General features: G+C 42.5%; 1 protein-coding gene across 1 annotated transcript in view; it reads left to right on the forward strand.

Annotated features, from left to right (window-relative positions):
* The window catches only part of LOC146626088 (signal transducer and activator of transcription 5B-like), a 54,730-nt gene extending 48,576 nt beyond the window's left edge, over positions 1–6,154 (forward strand). The window contains exon 19 of the mRNA XM_085361141.1: positions 975–6,154. Coding sequence (XP_085217267.1) covers positions 975–1,098 — 124 coding nt within the window. The 3' untranslated portion in view covers positions 1,099–6,154. The remainder of the gene's footprint in view (positions 1–974) is intronic.
* The last annotated feature ends 5,789 nt before the right edge of the window (positions 6,155–11,943 follow it).

Genomic DNA, 11,943 nt, shown 5'->3' on the forward strand with positions numbered 1-11,943 from the left:
AGGAAACGTTTTGTTCTTAAGTCAGATTCACCAAGAACACTGAGGTTTGGCAGCACAGCATGTACACATGATCATTGCTTCATGCAACAAAATTCTGTGGTAAAAATCATCATGCTGATATTTAAAACAATAATATTTATAATAGATATGTAATGGATATATTATACATGATCAATATTGGCATTCAGTAAATGCATCAGGGGAAAGCTGGTGCTCAGTATCATGTCCAAAGATATTGCAACATGCAGACTGGAGCAGCCTGGGATTGAACCAACAACCTGTGTGGCAGAACCAGGCTCTGGGAGGAGCGCCATCTACAGGAAGACGGGAGAAAGACACGCTGTGGAAAAGAGCCAGTGATTAATAATGGTGATGATTAAACGCAGAGTGGCATGTAACCACGTAGTGAGTGAAAAAGGTGACTGAAGAAGAAACAGCCTACGCATAATGCAGCATAACTCAGGCAGGAGTGGAAACTGGAAGCTGGTTCCACAGAAGAGGGGCCTGAAAACTGAAGGCTCTGCCTCCCATTCTACTTTTAAATACTCTAGGAACAACAAGTAGGCCTGCAGAGTGAGAGCGAAGTGCTCTAATAGGGTGATATGGTACTACAAGGTCATTAAGATAAGATGGGGCCTGATTATTTAAGACCTTGTATGTGAGGAGCAGGATTTTGAATTCTGGATTTAACAGGAAGCTAAAACAGGAGAAATCTGCTCTCTCTTTCTAGTCCCTGTCAGGACTCTTGCTGCAGCATTTTGGATTAGCTGAAGGCGTTTCAGGGAGTTTTTAGGACTTCCTGATAATAATGAATTACAGGCTGCAGCCTAGTCCAGACAGTTTGTAAACAATGCAAACTATCAATACTGGTTTTGGGTGTCTTTGTTGTCACTGCTTCATTCAGGAATGTAAACCATCCATGATGATGCTATAACATTGTTTTCCATTGACCATCTTCGCTGCTGTCCTGTCAGGGCTGACGGCATGTTGGATCCCGATGGGGAGTTTGATCTCGAGGACACCATGGATGTGGCTCGTCATGTGGAGGAGCTGCTCCGCAGGCCTATGGCCAACCAGTGGAACAGCCAGCAGTCCTAAACCAGACACCCGCACCTGCGGCACACCCCGAGGTCATCTCCATCTGGAAACACTCACGCCTGCAAAACCACCTGGACTGGTTGCAGTGGACTCGGGCTCGGGCAGATCTGCGTCACATTTTGTTATTCAGGTTTCTCTTTAGCTGTGTCCAAAATGAGAATACACCTGGTGTCGAATCCTTGTCTACTCGCCCAAGACTTTTTAAAGAAGTAAAGTCAATGTTACTGCCATTCAACAAGCTTTAGATCCTCTCCTGCTTCCTGTAGTTTCTCACTGCTGCTGTCTGGAGGCAGTTTGCTTCAGTTGGATTTTTATTAAAGACTGAGACGGGTCGTTCTCAGCAGAAGCTTTGCCTTTGTATGCGCACGCTGAGCATCAGGAGACGTGCACGACACAGATAACACACAGCTTAAGTCCCTTTCAGACACGCACTCACTTTTCTGTTGCATTGTGATGTTAAGGGCCGGCTCATTTACAGTAACGTCTGAATCCACACGGGCACAGCTGGAGGAATGACTCTGTGTCCTGGACCTGTTTGTTGTTGCTCGCCTGTTTCTATTTTACAGTATGATTAGACTGATGCATTTCCCAATCAGGAAGCCTGAAGCTGTCTCACACACTGATCTCACTGTGGAGAAGTTCAGCTACACCTCACTGCGTGTCTGAAAGGGCCTTAATATCACTGTGAGGAGCTCTCTCTCCCAGTACACAGGCAGTACTGGTTACTGTGACGCATAGTTAACAAATGTATTCTTTTCTGTATTACAGAGATGATTTTCTTTATTATTGTCAAGAAAAATGAGAAGATTTCCAATCAAGACTTAAAGAAAGACGATGTAACTTATTCCAAATCTTGAGTAATAGCTTAAAGTAGAAAGGGACAGCCAGAAGGAAACAAACTTGTCTCCTAGTAAGGTACCTATTTATAATTAGCTCCTGAGCTTAGCTGTGGCCTAAGCTTGAGGACAGGTTTACCCTCCTAGGACCTGCCGTCCACATATGTGGACATCACATTTTGGGTTATCTAGACCAAAATATTGAATTGTGCTGTACAGGAGCCTGATATCTACTCACGAGGACATTATACTGCTACTAATCTATCAACATTTTAAACGAATATCCTCATATGTGGCTCTCATGTTTCTTAAAAACAAAAATAAGGTAAAAAAAAAAAAGAAAGAAATCTGGTAATTCTTTGGGGCCCGATCAATGTAAAAACAATGTGACCAAATATCAAAGAGAAATTAAAAATGCTGCTGTGGAAGAGTTCGGGTCTCACGAGGCTAAAGCTCCCTGTTGGCTCAGTGTGAGCCAGCGTCTGTGGGCCGCAGCTGTTTCAGTGTTTGGTTGAACCTGCAACAGCTGCTGTTTCTGTAACATGCTACACACCTGAGAGCAGCTGCAGACTGAACGTTAGTAAAGTGACCCTGTAGTGTGGGGTAGTTGTGGGGCTTGCTGGCACCGACTCTAAATTGTGAATGTCGATTGGTTTGTTGCATCTCTTCCCTCAGAGGTTACTTGGTCTTCCTCGAAGTCCTGACAATAAACTGTAAGAGGCGTGTTTAAAACATTTCTACCAATTCATCTGTTTCTCTGTGACGACGTTGAACCGAGCTGCCTTACAGCACAGCGCACTTAGGTGCTATCACTATAACTGCTCACTGCTTTGAATTTTGTTGTTTGTCTTCTCTCAGATGGAGTTTTATATTATAGCAATGAGATGAACACAGACAGATTTTATTTTTTATGATATTTTGTTGTTGTTTTAAATGTACAGAGTGGCCTGAGACCCCTGAGAACTTTAATGCCATTTGAATAAGAAACAGTTTGTTTACCCAAAGCTCTTCAACAGTGCAAATTTATTTGTGGTAATTTCCACTTTCATTCATATTTAAAGGGTGATAACAATTACTTTCCAAAACATCTTGTTAGCATCTCCACACCTCCAGGCTGGTGGATTTAATGACAGGACACTAGTCCAGCCTGCAGCCGGGGTTCATGTTTGGGATGCAGGTTCGGGCCATCAAGGCTTTAAAGCAGCCACATGTGTTTCACAAAGTGAGCGAATAGCAGCGAGTCTTTCATGTGGACTGTATGTGTCTCTGTTTCACTTTGTGCCTCCTCATCTGCTCAGCTTGACTTTCATCAAAAGTACACCTGGCATGTATGTTAAACGATCGTGGGCGATCGTGGCTCAAGAGTTGGGAGTTCGTCTTGTAATCGGAAGGTTGCCGGTTTGAGCCCCGGCTCCGACAGTCTCGGTCGTTGTGTCCTTGGACAATACAGCCGTTGTCTACTGGTGGTGGTCAGAGGGCCCGGTGACGCCAGTGTCCGGCAGCCTCGCCTCTGTCAGTGCCCCAGGGTGGCTGTGGCTACAATGTAGCTGCCATCACCAGTGTGTGAATGGGTGGATGACTGGATGTGTAAAGCGCTTTGGGGTCCTTAGGACCAAGTAAAGCGCTTTACAAATACAGACCATTTACCATTTTTAAACCATCAGCAAGCAAAATGTGCTCTGTCCCGTCCATGGAAACGTCTCCCTGAGTGAACTTCATCACAGACGCTCCTGCTGCACACAAACACAGCTTCTCCACACTCTGCATTCATCAATTATAAATCAGAGAAAACAGTTGTCCATATTTCAGAGATCTGATGGCCACTGTACTGTCACACAGAGGATACCGCGGTGAGTGACACAAACAACATGTTGGCTGTATGAGCTGGAGTCTCCAGCCCAACACCTTTTTCAAACTGGAGGTCTGATCACACTCAAGTCTAACCAGTGCCTTTGTCTAATTATAAACCAAGTTGTGCCATTTAGCATGGGTTTGAATAGCACTCTGGCTGTAAGATACATGTAGGCAGTCACACAGCATGTTTTCTTAAAGCTGATAAAGTTCTCACAGTGTGTGAACTGGGACTGATATCTGGAGGTGTGCACGGATCTGTTCATTGTAACAAACTCGTAGCCTTAGAGCACGTTGGCATGTTTAACTAATGACATCTGACGTTTAATCAGTGACACACATGTTAATGTGTGCTAAACGCAGCTTTCTGTGTGGTGGCCTTGAAGCCGCGTCCGAAAAAACAGCGATTCAAACTCTTTCCATGGTGGAGACGTTCTGTGTTTCTGTGGACGAAGAAAACGGACGTTTTTGTGCCGTGTCAAAGGTGTTGGTCGGCTTCTGATTGGACAGCATTTCTATGAGGGCTATTTCAGCAACTGGTACTCAGGCCTGCTCTTTACATATCTGATGTTTTCACGTGAATAGTGTTTTCAGTCCCCGTTTAAACGGTACCCATGTAGAAAGTGAAGCCACCGTAGTGATTGTTACGACCACGGCTCGTAATCACAACCATCGCAGCCGTCCTGTTAGACGACTCGTAGATTTGGGAACATTCACCGAGGACCTGAAAGCAAAGAAGGGACAAAACTTACTCTTACCTCAGTGTGTGTGTGTGTGTGTGTGTGTGAGTGAGATGTACTGTTTCATTATAAATTTGTGACAATGAGAAGGATGGATGGTGAAATTCTCCGACCTCTTCATACTGTTAAACTTTTCTTAGGCATATAATTTTAAATATTATCTGATGTGATGTGCGTCTCTGTACGATGATCTAAAAAGCCATAAGTAAGCTTGCACACTCATCTGAAAAGGGCTGATAGTTCTCTAATGCTTACCCACCATCACCTCGTCTAGCTGATTATTTGTAAATCGCTCCGTTTCTCACGCTGACCGATTCTTCATGTTTGTTTGTCACAGTAACTGGAGTGTTAGTGACGTGTTAGTGACGTGTTAGTGACGTGTTAGTGGCGTGGCGCTCACTGTCATTTCTCTAGCTCACTGCATCTAGAATGAGAACCCAAGAAATGTTATCCCAGTAAATATCGGACCTGTGCAGCACCCATGTGCATGCGTGCACAGTTAGTTAATCGCTGCCTTTATCGTATGATGTTTGTATAGGCTACAAGCACGCAGTCAAATGTTAGACGGACAAGCAGACGAGTCCTCAGTGTATCCACGTGTCCATCAGCCGCTGTACACGTCGCAGGAAGAAGTAAACTCCCCGTGGCGCTGGCGGGTAATCGGCAGCTGCTCCAACGTTTCGAGACTGCTCTCTGGCATGTCGTCCTTCAGTTATTATTGAATGCTCTAAAGTGTAAAAAGGTGAGTAACCCAGATGATACCGAATGCATACATGTTCCCCTGCGAGGGAAGAACGTGCAGAATGTTGTCGAGTGTAGGTGTGCGCTCCATCTTCACGCCATGTCTCCTCCACTCCCAAGTGTTTCTTCTTTCAGACCTTGTCACAGTTTATTCTCACTTCTTCCCAGGTTTCAGTCCAAACTTTAAAGAGATAAACTTTAGAGGTTTTAGAGCAGGAGAGCTTTGTGAATGCGGGCCCAGGTAGATGATGAACTGCCCGGATTGTTACTAAGCAGTTTTAACCGTGTGCGTAGTTTCTGTTCAGATGTTGTAGCTCTCGTATGTTGCCTTTCTCTTTCAAGCTTCAAGAACAAATTGGGTGTTTGTGGGTGTTTAAAATGTGTGGAGAGCATTCAGGCTGTCACAGGTCGCTCTTCTTGACTCGTTTGCTTTGGGTCACTGTTTCGTTGCAGCCTCTCTTCAGTTTGGACCACTGTTGCTTTATTGAAACGTCCGACTCCAGGTAGCTTTTGGGAAGTCTTCATTTTCTTTATGGGGCAACAGTGTGAGGTACGACTCGGTATGTTCAACTCGCACTGAGTCGTACCTTAGTTTGTGTTAGATTGTTATATAATTCTGCAGAAATACCGGCCACACCGAGCTGTTCTTGAAACGGTTTGAACCTCAGCCGAGTCCACGTTAGTTGGATCAGTCACGTGAGTCAGTGTGGTTGAGCCTGATCACTGATGCAACAGTCTCTCCAACGTCCTGAATCAGTGTATCTGTCTGTGTGTTTGCTGGCTTCTGTTAGCTCTGTGCTCTGTCTGTTTTACTGAATTTGTCCTACAGTTTACTGGAACTTTGATGTTGGGATTGGAAATATGACAATAAACTTTTTTTAATGAATCTTTCCGTCGTGTTTTTCTGTTCTTGTCCTGGCACACATCAGAGATGTTTGTGTGCAGGTTTGATGAAATGATTTGGCCTCTTACGAGTGTTTTTTGACCAAAATGTTTGTTGGGGAAATAAAGTGTTTGTGGCTTCTTGTTTGATTCTGTTGTGGAAAAAAATGGCAGAAACATGAGCGCAGTCACTACGAGATGGGTCACAGTCAAAAGATGAGGGCGTGGAGTAGATCTGACTGTATTTATTTGTTTTAACCAATGGCAGCAGCAAAGACATTACCATTAGATGTGTTCAAGCTTCACAGAGATCTGAAGTTCACAGAGGAGAAAGTCGCCGTGCTTTAAAACCAACACAGCCGATTTCAATGGCTCAATGACGTCCTCAACATGTCTCATGTTTCTAGAGATAACGAACTAATCACGGGATTTTTACATGCGTTTATTATGTAGACCCTTTTCAAATTTATATTCAGTACTTTGTAGTATTGGATCATGATTATTGATAAATCAATGATTTGATTTTGATTGATTTGATTTGATTTTATTGATTAGCATTCAAATATCTCAGTGAAGACAGAACAAAGATCTGCCACAAAGCAAGAAAGCATGAGACAAGGCTAATCAAAAGGTACTGGCTGAAGCATTTGCTTATTACGCCAACCCTTTAACAAAAGATCTTTTTGCATGCAGCTCCTGTACACAGGGCTCGAAGCAAAGAATAAAACAAAGCAAAAACCAACCAAACAAACAAGAAAAAAAAACTTTCCACCTTAGAGAAGTAACTACATCAAAGCAAAAGAATCAAGAGGGTTTTTTTGTTTTGTTTTTTTGGTCTTTTCATTCTTGATTTATATATTTTTCTAATACTATATTTTTACATTTTTAAAATACTTCATTTTCCTTGTTTAAAAATATGTTTAAAAATAGAACTACACCTTTTTAAATCACTGTCATAACTATTCCACAGGTTAACTCCTCTAAACACATCTCTGCTTTATATTTGTCCTCATCTTGTTTTTCTTAAAGAAATCTGTTCCCCTTAAGTCATATTGACTCTCTCTGACTTTGAACAGCTTCTGAGTACTGCGGCAAAGCAAGTTATTTTGTGCTTAATACAATACAATAACTCTTTAATGTTCCACCTCAATGGAACTTCGAGCTACACAGAAACAGAAAAAATGTAATCTATAATAATGCAATTAATTTGCACAATAAGAAGAAAGTCATTTTTAATCATGTGTTATTTAGAAATGTTACACTGCTTTTTAAATGGCACGTCACTCCTTGGTAACTGATGAAAAGCAGTTTGATGACAGATTTCAGTCCATGCATCCTCTTCCACGTATCAGGGTTTCTGTCCCAGCTGGGCGAGAGGTCCTCGTGTACAGCCTGACAGTGAGAGTGCGAGGGGTTGGTTGGATTTCAGTCACCGTGCAGCACGTCTGTGCAGGCTGACTGCACTCTTAACCAGAGATGGGCAGTAACGCGTTACTTGTAATGCGTTACTGTAATCTGATTACTTTTTTAAGTAACGAGTAAAGTAAGGGATTACTAATGCAAAAAGGGTAATTAGATTACCGTTACTTTCCCGTAGGAACGCTGCGTTACTGCGTTACTAAAACCGTGATTTTTCTGCGAGAATGTCTCATGACAGTGACGTAAGCGAGTGCGACGTTCGTGACAACAGCTGTGTGCAGATCAACAATGGATCACATATCGAGTGCAGGAGAGAGTATGAGCGTGCAGCGTTTAAAGCGTGGAAGTACTGACCTTACTTTGAGTTTGATTCCATAAAAAGTGACAAAAACATTAGCGTCCGCTGTGCGTGGGAAGAAAACTTTTTACAGCGAAAAAACCCCTAAACGTCCAAGCAAGCACCGAGTAGCTACGACGTAATGGGAAACTCACAGAGAAACTCGCGGATTCTTCCACTGACCGCAGCACACCTGCACCAGGGTAAACCTCCGCCTGCCCCACTCCTGCTTTACAGGTGAAAATAGAGCAACAGGACCGCTGAGACTGTGACTTTATTTATTTTCTGCTGTGTTTTACTTGCATCTATTTGAAAGACTGAGTGTAAACACACACAAAAAAAAAATTATGTGCTGGAATGTGCAGAAAATAGGTTTAAATGTTAAACTAATTTCTTCCAGTGAGAGAATGTTGCATATAATTAAATTTTTGCTTGATGCATAAAGTTAAAAGCTTAAAACTAATAAAACAAGTTTTAAAAAGAGACTTTTCCATTTGATTACATTTTGTATGATGGATTATGTAGAGAAAGTAGAATTGGGCTGAAAGATCTATCGCTTTATCACCTACTCAGGTTGTAAATCGTGTTTTTAAAAAGTAACTAAGTAACTAAGTAATTACTTTTGAAAATAAGTAATCAGTAAAGTAACGGGATTACTTTTTTGGGGAAGTAATCGGTAATTAGTTACTGATTACTTTTTTCAAGTAACTTGACCAACACTGCTCTTAACAGGACAGGGTACCAAAGTCACTGTGTTCCACACACAGTGCCATTTATGAGGTCCTGCAGGTTTTTCCAGTTGACCAGGAGTGAAGGAGTGACCCTGCATATCAGAGCTGACATCACACAGAGAGGTCTCCTTGTCCCAGAGGTGAACATCTGTCAGGTCTCCTACAAAGGACTGTTTTGCATTGAAGCCTCCACCGCAAGTGTCTTGATCTTGACCCAGAATGATACTCGGAGAGCGGGTCAGAGTGATGCTGAAGGATTTTCCGGTCGCTGCGCTTTCCATTGACTCACATTGTTGTCATCCCGTTTGAGTTCCACGTAGCGAGTGGAGTTCCATTCAAAAAGAAATGCTGTCTTCAAAGCAACAAACACGCGTGCCTCCTGTGGAATTTTCTCACATGTGTCAATCCACATTTTCAGTTTATCTGTGATGTGTGTGGGGCGGAGTCTGACTTTGGTAACGACGGGACCATGGTAACCAACTTCAGGCGCACACTGGGATGCAGCAGACGACTGAAATGTTACCCAGACAAATGCTACTGTTAGACGTTACCCGCTGCTTCAGAGGGTTAGTTCAGCGCCGCCAGGATGTCTTTGCCTGCTGTTTGCCGACCCTCAGATTTAAATGTTTTGCTTCAAACGGTTCATTTTCTCTGTTAAACCTGTGATGAGCTTTCTATGTTGCACTGTCAATGTTCAGCATTTGAAGTACATCATTATGTCCTTTTTGTGTTTGTTTGAATCTGACGGAGATTATTTCTTTTTATTAGAATCAATAAAGAAACAAAAAAATTGTAGATAAAAATCTAAAGTGGTAACTGTAGCTTGTAAAGTGAGGAAAACCTGTTACAAATATTCTTCAAACGTCATAGCGTCCATTCTTACTCTCATTATTTTGTGCAGCACTAAAAGTACAAAGTCAGAACCTGTGTCCTCGTTACCTTCAGTCACCGGCTCGCTCACCTTGGTGCTGAGCATAAGCTGTGCAGACTGAGGTCAGCAACAACAGCAGCTCCTCCATCGTCTCCTGCTGTTGGACAGTCGGACAAGATTTGCTTTTGTTGGAGAAAATTTGGAGACTAAAAAAAGTCTGAACTGATTCTGAGCAGTTACAACAAGTCAAATGACTCAGTTCACCAAGAGATTCCCTGATATGGACCAGAGCTGCACAAGTGTTTGTGTGTGGTTAGCTGTTTGTGTGTACTTGTGTTACTGTCATAGTGACACGTTGTGGCTGCTCGACCTGCTTTTGGGATCAAAAGTCATGGCTGCACAACAATCAGTCTTTTCAGGTAAGACAGATGCTGTGCTCGTCCCCACGTCGGAGTTATCCCCAAACTTTTTGTTACATCAGTCATGATGAGAGAAAGCAAAACTACGGGGTATGAGTCATATTTGAGGTGACAGTGATCGAAGTAAAGACTCTTATTCATTTACTCGTCTGTGCCTTCCCTCTGTAACCTCTCTCCCTCTCCTGATTGGCTCCTGACTGTCTGACACGCCCTCTTTTCACCTCCACAAGTAAGGTGAGTTAATTTTGATCCTCTCCAGAGTTCATACGACTTCTTTCTTTTTAAATGGACGACTTCAAATCTGACCTTGTTTTCTCTTTCAGAGTTGAGCTGTCCATGTGTGTCTGTGTTAAGTACACAACGAGCTGAGGTCAAACAACACTGGAGAATCATTGATGGCTGTGTGATGATAACAAACCTTTGAACAGTGATAGTAACTGAGTGTTAGCCTGCTGGCGGTTGATAAAGTTACGCTTGTTTCATAAGCTAACCAGCATATGTTAGCCTCCTAGTATCACCAAGCTAAGACGTCAACCAGCTGAACTTTACTGAAAAAACAAGCAGCACTAGCTGGCAGCTCATGTTCTGAAAGATATCATGGTCAAATATGGATCACCTTACTCTGTGGAAGGAAATGATTCTGCTGTGTTTGAACTTGAGTCGATTACATTTAGACGATATTCATACACTCAGATATTATATTAAGCCCACTAAGTTGTGTTTAATAAATATACCTCAAACAGGAATTATGAACATTGTCTGAATAGAAAGACCATTTGTTATTACTCTGTTTTATTTAAATAACACATTTAAAACAGAAGCTGACCCAAAGTGCTGGAGCCGCTGAGACCCAGCCGGTTCATTTACTTCCTGTGTAATGGACTTTATGGTCGATATGTTTTGAATTATTTGAGCTACCCTACCAAGTCCTGATGTACTAAACAGAGGCAGGAAAACGTTCAGCTGAAAGAGGTTTAAAACAGCCACGTTTATAAATGTGGGTCTCCAGAACACCCAGTTTCTAAATACACTGCTCAAAAAAATGAAAGGAACACGTTGACAATACATCAGATCTCAATGTCTGTATCATGCTGATGCAGACTGGCTATGACTGATGGAAATGAAAATGATGAACCTACAGAGAGAATTCAAAGACATCCTGAAAAGTAAAAAGCTGATGACGTGGACTATTTTGCTGAAATATCCTTGGGCTCACTGTTTAGCTAAATGCAAAACTGGTGATTATTTATTTCTATGTCAGAAAAGATGAGGGGAAACGTGTCAGGCCTCCACCTGTTACACCATTACAGGTGATGCCTCTGCTGAGCAGATCAGTATCGCACGTTTAACTGCCTTGATGCTGCACTCTGATTCAAAAATGCTGCTTTTTTGTTTTGCATGAAAAGCTGAAGCATGTTTTATTGTGTTGACTAATACCATACCATACCATACCACCTTTATTTATAAAGCACTTTAACATAAAACCAGAGTTCACAAAGTGCTGTACATGCTAAAAGCATAAGTAAAGAAAATTAAAATGAGATAAGATAAAATAAATAACTAAAAAACTAAAATAAATTGAAACATGTCAAAACAAATTTCTAATCATTATGGAAAGTTCAACTCAGTGTTCATGTACACATTAATGATGATTCAGCTCATGAATCACAACACGCTGCTCTTCCCTGCATGGTGCAGCAGGCTGCTGATATATGTTCCATCAGTCTGTTGTTGAGAGCACCATGGTAAATGGTAAATGGTCTGCATTTATATAGCGCTTTACTAGTCTCTAAGGACCCCAAAGCGCTTTACACTACATCCTGTCATCCACCCAGTCACACACTCATTCACACACTGGTGATGGCAGCTACATTGCAGCCACAGCCACCCTGGGGCGCACTGACAGAGGCGAGGCTGCCGGACACTGGCGCCACCAGGCCCTCTGACCACCACCAGTAGGCAAACATGGGGTTAGTCTCTTGCCCAAGGACATTTGGCATGCAGGCAGGAGGCAGCCT

The sequence above is a fragment of the Diplotaxodon limnothrissa genome, linkage group LG8 (genome assembly GCF_057381915.1).
Source record: "Diplotaxodon limnothrissa isolate DT_005_m linkage group LG8, D_limnothrissa_male_GT1.1, whole genome shotgun sequence".
NCBI lineage: Eukaryota > Metazoa > Chordata > Actinopteri > Cichliformes > Cichlidae > Diplotaxodon > Diplotaxodon limnothrissa.